At 43.5% G+C, this 13,238-nt stretch overlaps 1 protein-coding gene across 1 annotated transcript; it reads right to left on the minus strand.

The window, feature by feature from the left end:
* Positions 1-2,133: 2,133 nt before the first annotated feature.
* On the minus strand, positions 2,134-13,230 carry RRAGC (Ras-related GTP binding C). The gene is made up of 7 exons (XM_010156245.1): positions 13,180-13,230; positions 8,750-8,953; positions 7,849-8,048; positions 6,857-6,971; positions 5,192-5,334; positions 3,676-3,824; positions 2,134-2,699 (listed from the first exon to the last, which is right to left on the minus strand). Exons 1-7 carry the CDS (start codon positions 13,216-13,218, stop codon positions 2,548-2,550), a joined length of 1,002 nt encoding a protein of 333 aa, XP_010154547.1. The 5' UTR covers positions 13,219-13,230; the 3' UTR covers positions 2,134-2,547.
* Between the last annotated feature and the right edge of the window lie 8 nt (positions 13,231-13,238).

The raw sequence follows: 13,238 nt of genomic DNA on the forward strand, positions 1-13,238 counted from the left end.
CCTCCCCTCTCTGCACCTTTATTCTCCTTCGAAGCAAGCTCCTCAGGCGAGCATCATCCTGTCCTTCCCCCTCCCTCCCTGGCAGCATAAGGATTTCAGCAGAAACCAAAAACTGCCTGGCTGAACAGGTTAAGTAACACTCTACTTGAATAGCAGCACCTGACTTCAACTGATTGTTAGGAAGGATGTCAAGACTACTTCCAGTAAACTACAGAAATACTGTGCTCCTTACTAGAGTCAAATTCAACATTAAGAACTAATATTGTTCAGATAATAGTGAAAATAATCAGTACTCTACCCTTAATCTCGAGTAAACGCGACCTTTCAAGAGTAAGGTGATGCTGCCTGAGAACAAAACCAACACCAAAACCACCACAACATGCACACCTGAGGCAGAATTTCAGAACGCAGCCTAAGGCCCACCCACTCACATCTTCACTTTTATGCCTTTAAAGTCGAGTTACTAACTGAGTGACCTGCTTGGAGTCAGCTTTTATTTGTGAGGAAAAGTTAAGGCCAACTGAAATTTTTCAAGCCTCACATGGGAAGGTGGTGGTTAAATTTTTTTCCAAAATACTAGGAGGATAACGTGGCTTTTTAGATTTGCTTAACCATATAAGCCTTCACAGACTTTCGTTGAAGTACCTTACCCTCCAACAGAAACAATAGTGTTAGTTTGACCTTTTTTCATTTTATTAGCACAAAATCATGTAGAGAGCGAAGACATAGAGGAACATACACATGTACTTAGAACATGGAAAACTCATTGCACAAACGGGAATGATTTCTTCCTTCCTGCGATCTTGCCATTGCTTCTCCTCTCACCCTGACTACTAGAACAGTGATGGAGCTGACAAGCCGTATATCCGACCTTACAAGCTCACAGCACTTCCTTAAAAAATACCCCCAAACAGTTCCATTACTGAAAGGGGCTCAGCCTGGGTTCAGAACTACAACTGCTATTAAGAGAACTGAACTAGAGCACTTGAATTCCCAATTCTGCTGGCTGGGGTAACTTTTGGAGCAGATCCTTTATGTATTTAGCATCGTACAACACCTTTAAAACGAAGGAAGAACATTGACACGGCATGTGCATACACCCCAGTGTTAATGCATGTATGTTCGTGTGTACACGGTTCAGTGACAACCCAGTCTACAAGCAGAGGAGCAATTCCGTGGTTATTTCTGACCACACAAAGAGATCGGTGTCAGAGATCGCTTACGGTCTCAGACCCGCTTGCAGAAACCTTCATAGTGGCACTTGTAAAGTCAGTTGGTCCAGTGGCTTCGCAACGCCTATACACGCACAGGGACAGGTAAAAAGAGGCAAGGTCTTGACGGGCCACTAGCTGAGCTTACTGCATAGCAAGGCTGATGTACAGTACAACATCCGCAGTAATAACACCAATAAATTAGATTAAAACAATTCAGATATACTTTCCTGTAGTATGAAAGCCGGCATTCACAAATTCAGAAAAAAACCCACACTTTTCAGATTGCATGGCGACAAACAAGGTGTTTGCCACAGTACAGAATCGATGCGCACTCCATGTCCTGTATTATTAGTAGGTTGTGGCACACTGATAGTTTAATTGCCATGGAAGGACAACACCCTCATTTTCCTAGGAATTGTCTTGATTAGCCATCAGAGGGTAGAGAGCGTTCCACCATCCAAAGTCCGTAACTTTGTCATTTCTTTGTTTGGGAACAGCTGAAAGTGGTTGCTTTGCTCCAACGGATGGCAGACAGTTCGGTTTAGTTAGCCACGCAGGTTTGTGAACAGGATTAATCACACCGATTTACGACATCTGTGTTTTTGCAAAAGAGACCAGGTAGTTTATTGCTGGCTTCAATACTTCCCTTCCATCAAAGGGGGCATACCAAGAAGCGTGGTCTGAAAGCAGAGTATCACGATGTGTTAAAATGAAGCTCCAGGTCAGCTCTCCAAACACAGAATCACTAGGACAGAGCTCTACTTTGCACCCACTTAACAAGCAGAGAATTCACGAGAATACTCTGAGCACACTGGTGTGAGCAAGAACGACTTTACGGAATGATCTGTGAGACCAGCCTCACCAAACAAAAAGCCTGAGTTTCACAAGCCTAAATCATAACACTGCGGTTTTTTGGGTTTTTTTCAGGACAAAAGGGTAAACTTAAGCAAAAGTGGATATTTACAGATTATTAATTAAAAAAAAGTTGAGCAAGTGACTATTCAGTGTTTCACGCAAAACTCAACTCATTCAGTTGTACGTTTGGACCGGGCAATCAGTCGGAGACAGACTGTTAAAACATGACTCCCAGCTGAAAAACCTCTGCACCTGCAATAAAGCTGGTTTCAAACCAGCATTTTTAACTCCACTGGCCTCAACACATTTTTACAGTAGTTTCAGTTGTCCGACATGAGTTACAAGCTGCTGTTGTTCCACGGTTAGTGCCACTCTTCTCCTGTGAAGCATACTTCAGGCTTTCAGACTACTCTTCTCTCGTTCCACAAAACTTTGGAGTGAAGAGCTGACAAGTCTATCCAACGTCTCTAGTTTTCCTCTAGACTGCATTCCGAGGCGTGCCGTTGTGAGTCACTGCTTTCATATTTGAGGAGCTTGATTGATGGTTGCAGATCCTGTGGGAGGCAACACCTACTTCAAAGACTTCGTGAATGGCTTTGCGGAAGCAATGGAAATTGTAGTCTATCAGACCTGTCAGGGAGGAGGAGGAGGGGAGAGGAAAAACTGTGCTCAGCGTGGCACATTTATGTAATCAACAAAGCTTCACAATAAATATAAAACGTTTCATTTCACCAACAGCTATCTTGCTACTTATTTTACTATAAATTTGGATTCGGAAAATTTAGCAAAGTTTTACTGATGGACTGTCTCAGTTTTTAGGAAAAAAAGGGCACTCTTTCAGAACATGCAAGGTGTATATTCATAATTAAACAACAAGTGAGGGGACAACACAAGCCTCTACCCCAAAAAACCATGCTAGTACAGCACGCCAATCACTTGAAGGTTATCTCGCACTTTCTCTCACTGAGATATATCCTAACGGTGGTGAGTAAATGAGATCAAATACAGCACAGTTATTAAAAGAACACCTCCACTTTTTCTCTTTTTAAAATGCCAAGGTAAATACTGTCACCATTTAAGTCAACTACTTTGAAATCAGGGCCTACGCTGTCATTACTACCCTGTACCGTCGTCTCCTCCAGGTCCAAGCAACTATATAGCTGGTTCGACCTGCAGTGTATTAGATACCTCGTTCTAAGTTTCTCCCACATCCTGTACTGCTGTGGATTTCTTCAGTCATGCGTTAAAGCCATGACATCAGTGTGACACGTGAGAGAGAGTACGGCTATTCCCAGCACAGCAGCCGTTAAGCCGAACGTAATAAGCATTGCTCCCTCTTGATTCCACTATAGCAGACGGTAGTGACACCGGCCACGTTAGCTACACAAGTAGTTTCGGCAGGACAGCAGTTAAAGTGGGAATTGCCAAGAATAAAAATAAGACCTCTTTACACCCATCTCTAGGAAAGAAGAAAATTCCTCCCAGAAGAAATTAAACAAGTTCAGCTACACAAAAAATCAAGGTGACTTGTAAAGTCATATTCATATTTTACAATAGATAAAAAGCACTAATAAAAGCCATTCATCGCGGCAGGGGGGGTCCTTACCTTTGCGCTCAAAACTCTCTTCTCTAAGAATGCAAACTAATGCCAAAAACTTTGTTACTTCCTTTAAGTACAGGACTGTTGTGTTATTGAGCTTGATAATTGCCATTGACTCTTTATCATAAGCACTTCCAGTACCATCTTCCTTTAACCTAAGAAAGAACGAGTTAACCCATGACGTAATCCAAATCTAGTAGGCATGCATGCGTAACTTCGAGACAAATACCTGTTAAATGCAGCTAGAATATTGCTCACACTCAGCACGAAGCGAGTGCAGAACCTGCAACGCAGGTCTTAATACTGTCCTAAGTAAGACCATTAGCACATCTTAAGTTTCTCAGGAAAGCTAGACCTAAACAGAGTAGAGGCCTTCAGTAGCTGCCATCCTGGATGAGCAGTCAAGAGCAAGTTAGCAGCACGCATTCTTCTGAGATCAAGCTAAGAGCTGTGGCTCTTCAGTCGATACTTAATTTGGCTGACAGCCGAGCATTCTTAACGGAGGTAGTATGGTACATGAGTTACAGTGCAGTTTACCTTCAAACCACAGACACCGCCACTCACGGTCTCACTGGATTTACAGTGCCGCAGTAAGGCGACTGGTTTGAAGATTTTAATGCAGGACTTCAACGTAGAAACGTCAGTGAAGTGATGTCTCGGCCAAATTCCTTTTGGTAAATATGAGGACTTCCTTAGTGAGGCCAGGGCGGGCATGGGGGAAGGGGTGCAGCAGGGAGCAGGACACTTTTTGGTCTGAAGCTAAACCAGCCTCCATTTACAAGAAAAGATGGGGATGCTGCTTTCTATCTGCAAGTTAGCGTCAGTTAAATTACTTTAGAAGCACAAAGATGTATCACAAGCTGCATCTACGCACTCGCTCCTGAAGAAAAAACCCAAAAAATCCCAGTTACATAACCCTGGGTTGACCCACCAGGCAACAGACCATTACACGCTGTGGTTTTCTGGTGGCACTCTATTTTCCAGGCTACAACCACAGCTCTAAACTACGTTACCACTTCTCCAGAGCCACTTCAAAAATCCATTGTGAAGTAGAATTCCACCATAAATTGAGAGAAACAAGCGCCATCTGCATCCCTCTGACAAAGTCAGCCGGAGCCGAGCTGACCCCGCAAAAGCAATTCTGTTCAGACAGCGGCAAGTCGCAAAGCACTGCAAGTTACACGCACGAGCCATGGCATGCTGTCGACCCCAGCTATCCGCAGCTATTAACATACTTGCACCCACCATGCCAAGCCGGACACAGCAGTATTCCTAAGTTAGCCAAACACCTGACTGTTACAAATGCCAGACAGCCAAGGCCACGAGGGGAGGGAAACAGAGTACAAACGCTCGATCCAGCTGCCAAATCATCTGCCTCCATTCTAGTTAGTTACAGAACCAATGTGCTCTACAGACCCATCGACGGCTCCTTGCTGGATGACAGAGCCAGCGCCACTCGCACAGACTGCAACCTATTCTACAACTTGCAAGGACTTTTATCCTGTGAGCATGCATCACTTACCCATATATACAGGAAACATCTATCACTACATCAATCATGTCACAGCACAACTCGTATGACTGCATGTCCACAGGGGAACTGTCTGTCGCGATGTAGATTTTGCTGACTACATCGAAGAGAAAAGCTTTTTCAATGCCTGAATTCTTCAGAAAGAGAAAGAATTTGGATGAATTATTAAAATGCATTTTTGAAGTCTCAGGTAAAATACATATACTTTCACATTCTTAATAGCAGGAAATGGTTTAAACATAACCAGTTTCGAGGCTTAAGACATAATCAAGACGTAGAGCATACATGTATAAATACAACACCCTTGTTGCTATAGTACATATCAACATCCCCTTCTAGCTGACAAAAACAGATCTGGGGACTCCGTTAGAATTTTTTTTTAGTTTATTATTTACCAGATCATAATTAAGGTTATATTTTACTATACTTCCAGAACCCAAATTCAGCAGTTTTCCTATTCTGTGGTTCTATTAGCTCCAGAACAGCCACATACTCACATCCACCTGATGGACCAGGCTCAGGGACAGGTTACTTCGTAAGAGCATGCTGACACTTAAATTTTATGCTCGTAGTATCCTGGCGGTTCAGTTTCTATGTGAGGCTGTTGCCGTGAGGTTTAAGATGTCAGCTTCTAAGCTTACGACTCCATGAAGAGTATCCCATTACGGCAGTTACAGGTAAGGAAAAGCCCCAGGCCCACTGTAGCATCCCGCCTGTAAGCGAGCGCTTTGGCAAAGTGCACGTGCTCACGCTAGGTTCAGAAGCCTTCAGCCGTTAAGTTACCACATACACACTACGGATTTCTGGCAAAGCTTAATTTCTATTTGTGCACCAGAAGCATTCCTTATCGCTTCTCCCCAGCTAGTCTGAATACCCAAGTGAGTACCCTCAGGACATCCAAACGATCCGTCTGGTGTCAGGGCCGCGCTCCATACCCTCATGGCACTGAGCAAGGTGAGCGCTAAAAAGCAGCACTTCATCTACTGGGCCAGGTTATTACACACAGTCCTCTACCAACACAGAGAACCAGCATTATATAGTAGCACAGGGCAACACATCTGACCCACACAGCTCTTTTCAATCCCAACTGTTTTTTTTCCACATTGTCCCCAAGCCTGCAACAGTCTTGTGGCCATAACTGAAACGAGACAGGTTACTTCAGTCCTGTCTCCAGGGTGACACTTTCTTTGATTTGAAGTATATAGCAGCAAGTTTCTATGTCACAAATTCTGTAAGAAACACAAACACTAAAAGAATAAGGGCAAAAGTCTCACAGGCCACATGAAATAGAGAGGCCAAGAGTTCAACAGAGTTCAAGGCCAAGTTCATATTATGAAAAAAGTCTCTTGCTGATAACAGCTACATTAGACTACTAAGTGCCTCAGCAGACTCATCAGTATATCCTGCCAGCAGAAAACTTCCATATGAACAGTTATAACTAGCCAAACTATGCTCTGTCAATATTTAGAGAAACCTGCACACACCGGTACAATTTAGCAGTGGTAACAAGCTTCTGATGCAGACAACTGGGCCAGCAGAGTACACCAACGTGAGTGCCACCCAAATCTCCCAAGGGCAGATGTAGCCAGTGTTCCTTAGCAGAAGGACTTGCTCTACCACATATTTCACTCAAATTTCTGCTAGATTAACACTTACTGATATAAAGATATTTAGTAGATTTTCCAGCGTTGGCAGTTGTGGAATGAGCTTCTGTACCACTTTACTGAAGGCTTCAAATATTGAATGGTCATAGATACTGGTCAAATAAAAGCTGAGATGAGGAGGGAGGGAAAAGGAAGAAAAAAAAAAAACAAAGATTCAAGAGTATTTCAGAATTGCTCTAGAAATGTTAAAGCTACGTTTTCTAATATTCAGGCCTGATGATTTAGCTGGGATGCCTTTACCACAAATATGCCCAGCCACTACACCAAAAACCTAATTTCTGAGCAACTGGTGTAAACATGAAACAGATTTCCCCTGTCCCCGGGAGATGGGAGAACAGAAATAAAAATCTCAACATGCTTTCACAACACTCTTAGCCTACAGCATGCTTATCGCAAAGGTGTTAGGTTAAGCACTTGACTAGATTTCTTCAAGTCCTGTTCCTGGCCTTGCGCTTTGTTTACGCTAACACCGAGAGATACTGGCAGTATGTAAAGGTTCCACGAGAACCAAAACAGCGGTAACATCAGAGCAAAGAGAGCTTGTTTTAAAGGTGTCAGTAGAAGACACCTTAAAAGCCTGCCAAATATCATGTAAGAGACTTAAGCTTTTAAAACCAATCCGGCTGAAAAGTCAGTGCTAGCCAGGACTAGAAGGCAAGCACCTTCCCTTCCCCTGCCCCTCAGGCCACATGTACAAATTCAGCCTGTTATGCTGAACGAAAAGTATGCAAAAGGACATTGAATTATCAGAAAATTTATGAATAAATCTGTTGCCTGGAATCTGATACAGCAGCCTGCCTTATTTTAGTCAGCCTAACAGCTGAGACTTGGCCACAAATTCACCAGTGTATTTTATGACAAGAGTTTGTGTGATACTAAGAAACTACCAAGCCCTTGCTCCAGTCTGTCCACACCTAAAAGCTGTTAGTCTGCGTGCCTATCCCTAACAGCACACTCTCACACATGCCAGAAGTTTTAACTCACCTAAGGTGAAGTTTTTCAAGCCCAGCATCCGTAAGGTCATCGTTAGCCCTCTGATGAATATCCCTCTGAGTTTCTATTTTATGGTCATCCGATAAACCATCAACTTTATGAATAAAAACTTCAAAGTTCATTTCCGGGTTGACCTTGTAGGCTTTTGAAACTGTAATGTGGAGTCTTGTTAAAGCTTCCATGTAGTCATCCTGTAAATCAGTTTTGGCAGGAATGAGTGACAAGGATTTATCTCCGATAACTGCACAAGGACAAAATATTTCGGTGTGAGAACTTCACTTCTGTAACTAAACTGAAGTATGGGAGAAGAGAGTACCCTGGAGTGTCAGAAACCCAAGCAGCTTAGATTCTGTTATGTAAATTAAGTTGCATTAGCTATACAAGGCTCAGCTACACAAAACTAGGCTTCAGAGCAAAGGGCAGGTTACACTTCGACTCCAGCAAAGGCAGCAGCGACCTCCAAGACAGTCCTAATAACCAGGTCATCTTCCTCGGTGCAACTGCGAAGTTCACTAAAAGCTACCAGATACCAAATAGTACCAGTACTTAAGAGTGAGGTCAGAGGCGTGCGGTTATTAAATGAGCTTCATAGCAGTCAACCGCAGAGGGAAGGGATAATTCAGTCCATCTAGCACAGCAGGTTCTCCCTGTTGTCATAGAAAAGGTAATTTCAGAGTACTCACCCCTTTCCACTCTCTCCACTGGGAACTTGTGGTTCAGGTCCCTTCACAAAACTAAAACCCACACACCAACAGATAGCCAACGCATCCTTTCATACGTAACAGAGGTTTTATGAGTTTATCCAGAAATACAAATTACCAGCTTCTCAATCATTCCTCTCGCACACAAAGCAAAAACAAAACCTCCTTGTGAGTGAGTGATTTGCATTTACCTGGGCATCAATAACATATATTAGAGCACCTGTTCCTCTGAAGATCATCTCATAATCAAATGTTGGATCAAAAAAGTCCATCTGTCCAGGAAAATCCCATATTTGGAAATTCACAAATGAACTGTTAGAAATATCGTCTTTGTAGATCTTGTTGGTACTTTCCAAGAACAGAGTCTCATTGGGAGACATTTTGTGAAACACGACCTGTTAAAAGAACACAAATAATAGTCTGGACTTGATCTTGTTAGAAGAGATTGGTAAGAGTTCCGTGACTTGAATCTCACAAATAGGCTTGTCCATTCTGAAGCGTATCGCTTCCTTTCGGTAAACAGCTTTCTGCCTCAGCCCAGGAAAACCCTCGGCTGGAACTGAACAACTGAATACAGTTAGACATTTCCACAGGTCTAAGTAACACTCCTGCCTGAAGACACCGACATTCCAGTTACTCTTTCTGCCTTGCAGGTCTAACGCCGTATTTTCAAATTCTGCTGCATTAGCCAATTCACCGCTGGTGTAAAGCCATTATGTTAATTACGCATCTGCAAGCTTTTAAGAACTGTTCCTTTCCAGTCTTAGAAACTCCTAAAGGAAACTTTGCTTTTAATCCAGTGTCAAGTGTTACAACACAATATAACCTGACTCTTCCTAAACTACAGTGAAAGTGTACAAAAATAACATCTCAGGAGACCCAAAAGCTAGGTAGTTTGCCATCTATCAACAACTGAATTAATTACATTTGCTGACTCCCTCCTTTCAAGTACCCTAAGGAAATGCTGGAAGTTTTCACACTGGTTGGTAAACAGTTTAGCTGCGCTGAGGGATAACATGCTCACTGCTAGTACTCAAAAAGCCCTTCCCTGGGCAAACAGAACTAGCACACAGCCCTACAGCAAAGCAGCCTGTAGCCAAAGCAGTTGCAACAGCAAACACTGTGCTAAAGCAACTCAACCGTCTATTACAAAAGTTACTACAAAGGGCAGGTGGTGGAACGCTGGGGATGCAAAAGGGAAGATGTTTCCTATCTAGCATTTTGTAATATATTTTTTAACATTTCACACAGTTACCAGAGTCATCTATTAAACAGACCTAGCGCAACAATCTGTCAAAAAAACTGCAGGACAGGTAACTCCACACCCTGCATCGTTAACAGGTTATTCAGTGAGGTTCAAAGTAGCATGTCTGCCCAGAATTTTAAGACCAAGAGAAAAAAAAAATCCTTTCCTCAAGGCAAATATTTGAGGAAGACAGGACCTAAACAAGTTTTTAAACAGGCCATTTATATGGAAAAGTAAGAACCGTTCTAGATACTCAGCAACTGTACTGCAAGGACTCGAAATCCCTCGGTCTGCAGCACCATTTTAAAGCATTCCAAAATCATGTTTCTCCTTTGGATCTCAGCATCTCCCAGAGGGAGCAGGACAGAATCAGTGAGTCCGGTTTAAAGCAGCTGAGCCTCAGAAGCAATGCCATCATCCCCCTTTCCCCTCCTTCCCAAAGCAGCGCGTTTCATCGGACTGATGCTCCCCATCTGTTTTTAACACCAGAAGGGGAACCAGGATCAAACACCATTTCTGTCATCTGCCCCCACTCTTCCTCGCTTTACACAGCTTCGATAAAGCAAATAAAAAGGCTGTGGGAGCATCTGATAGGAGGCACACAGCAATTTTGCCTAGGTATATGGAGGCAGGGCAGACAAAGCTAGTAAAATGCTGAGAATCTGCTGAGTTTCTTCACTCTGGGTTTTGTCACTCACAAGTGTTCCTTTTACACCTTCAACATCCAACACTCCCATCGACTTCATGCTTTTACCATATTTTAAGAACTTTTCACTGTCACGACGCAGTACAGCCTTTCAGGTTATTTTTTTTTTAATCCCTCTGAATTTCCTATTGACACCTGACCTGCCGTGATCTCGAGTTTTCAGGATGTTTTATTCCCTGACACGTCAACTGTTTCTTTCCAGCAGCACTCGGGTTTCGTTTGAAGTGCAGCAGTTAAGCTGCACTCCTGATGCTGTATTTCTGAACTGCCTCTGTGGTTTTGGACTGCCCTTGGGTTTGAGATTTTTTTAACTCACAATTTCTGTCTCAGTTTTCAAGCAGTCACCCTTCCTTGGATCCACAAGCTGAATTTATCTGGCTTGTTCATTCCCACTACCTTAAACTTTGAATGACTCCCCAGAGAAGCACGTGTGCATTGGCTTGTTGGTTGCTTTAACAAATCAGAGAACTGCCATATTTGGAATTTCACTTTGGGCTGAAACGTTGGCCTGATCCATACAAACGAAGATTTCCCAGACCACCAAAGAATGATCCTGCACATCAAGTGACAAGCATGACTTCCACAACATCCCTTCAAGAGCTTATGATCAAATATAACCTGCCACTGCAAGACACCTGATCAGGTACATTGCAGCGACACCTATAAACTGCAAGAGTATCTCACACAGGAATTGCAAGGGTACATTGCAGCAACACCTATAAACTGCAGGAAGAGTATCTCACACAGGAATTGCAAGTTGCTGAGAAAGTAACAAGTCTAGGATAGTTTCCCTTTTTTTTTGACACTTTGTCTGCAAACATGAATAACTGGTTTATATCTAAGAAATCTATATCCTTTTCCTTAGAAGGGAAACAACAACCAGTGCCAGAATTTAAGAATCTTCACAGTGCAAGTAACCCCAAGGGAAGAACCCTTCACTGTGAGTTGCCCCAGGCCACCAGGAACACGCCTCAGTGAAGGCTGTACAGGTGACACAAGCAATCTACCTTTCATAAGCCACCAGTTCTGCACTGCAGCATGGAATCATTCTGCACATCACAATCGGCACCATTACCTATAAGTCCAAATGCAGAATAGGTTTTCAACCTCCTTCATTTTTCCCTAGTAAACCCCTTTTATTCTTGAGGTAATATTAGACTATTTCTACTGCATGATGTCCAGAAAGGAATTTGCACAGGCAGCTGAAAGGACGTCTCTGGAAAGAGAGAGAAAAAGGTTTGGTATCGCAAGACTGTTGAGAATCTGCTAACTGGAAGCAAACAGCTGCTTCACAGGTAATAATGAAAAGCAACTTCCAAAGGAATCCCTAACAGCAGTAAGACAAACAGCTATTTGGTCATTTTCATGCTATTTCCAGAATTTTTGCTTTAATTTTGTCAATTTGTTAAGCTGCTATAATGAATGAGATGGTCTCAGAGTAGCAGCTGTCACACCTATAAAGTGACTGTGAAGCATTAAAATCTACCTGCAATTTGGAGTTACAGCTTCCCTCTAGTTTTCAGGGTTCTCTTTTCAACTGTGGATAATACAACACGATCTGCAATGAGTCTACAATGAGCACCGTTCATGTGACTTAAGACTTGGAAAAAGACTCTCAGTGCAATCACTGCATTTGCACAAACAGTGGGGGCATTCAGCCAGAATAACGGGGAGTAACTGGAAAGACTGAAAAAGCAATGACAGCCCAGTCTGCCACTGTGTTTCAGGAAAAGTCGTCTCACTAACAGATGCAATACCTTCTGCAAACCTTGTCTAACAAAAGGCAAGACTTCAGCCTACAGTTCAGAACCCACTGGTCTAGTGCTGTCTGGGGATTACCAAGTAGTACGCGTAAGATGACTAAAGGCAGATTCATACCTGCTATACTGCAACGTCCAAAAAGGGCTTCCCTGCATAAAACCTTTACAGAAATCGCTGAAGGATTCCACACCTGCATCTGAAGAAAGTTTAAGGTCCCTAAGTCTAGAACCTGAGAACCACCGCATTTCCCTAGTAACACCTTCCCATACGAGTGTCACCTCAAAACTTCCTAACAGGGACTGCAAATACAAAACTTGCGCTGAGGAACAAGGCTCATTCTTGGTGCTACGCTTCTCTCAAGCTATGTGGCAAATGAAAATAGTTTTGTCTTCTTTTTATTAAGAGACACTAGCGACTTGACAAAGCTACCAACAAACCTAAAGTGCTGCTGTTTATTTCCTCCTTGACCAGCGACTATCCTTTGTTCAGTGCAGCCTGCTAAAGGAAACCAGAGGCTGCCCTTCTGCTCATACAAAAGCAGAAGTCTCTCTCAAAGGATCAAAAGGCAGAACAACATCTCACTTGGACCGGAAGCGCTAAACACCACACACCTCTAGGGCTCAGGGTGCTTTCACGTCCCTAAGGAAAGCCCTCACGGTAAATGTCACACCAGCTACCTTCACTTGATTTCTGAAGCGTTAAAGTGAAGAACTACAAAGGCTACAACCTGCGCCACACAACCTCCCCCTCCAGGGCAGAGGATCGCGGGCCGTCCTGGGAAGCAGGAGCCTCCTTCGCTCCACCACGCGCCCACGTTGAACAGCACAAACTGCCCCAGCAGCGAGAGCGAACGGAGAAAGAGCTCGGCGCCGGAGAGGCAGCGCGGGGAGCCGCCGGCTGCCCCTCACCTTCTGGATGGAGGACTTCCCGCTGCGCCGCAGCCCCATAAGCAGGATCCGCGGCTTGG

This window comes from Eurypyga helias, unplaced genomic scaffold (genome assembly GCF_000690775.1).
Source record: "Eurypyga helias isolate BGI_N326 unplaced genomic scaffold, ASM69077v1 scaffold22227, whole genome shotgun sequence".
In the NCBI taxonomy this organism is placed as follows: Eukaryota; Metazoa; Chordata; class Aves; order Eurypygiformes; family Eurypygidae; genus Eurypyga; species Eurypyga helias.

Bases quoted from the DNA above. Each gene is read 5' to 3' on its own strand.
- RRAGC (XM_010156245.1), bottom strand. From the start codon at position 13,218: ATGGGGCTGCGGCGCAGCGGGAAGTCCTCCATCCAGAAG. The intron at 8,049-8,749 runs GTAAATGCAAAT...ACTGATTTACAG, and splicing joins TATATGTTATTGATGCCCAG to GATGACTACATGGAAGCTTT. The intron at 3,825-5,191 runs GTAAGTGATGCA...GTTCTTTCTTAG, and splicing joins GATGTTTCCTGTATATATGG to GTTAAAGGAAGATGGTACTG.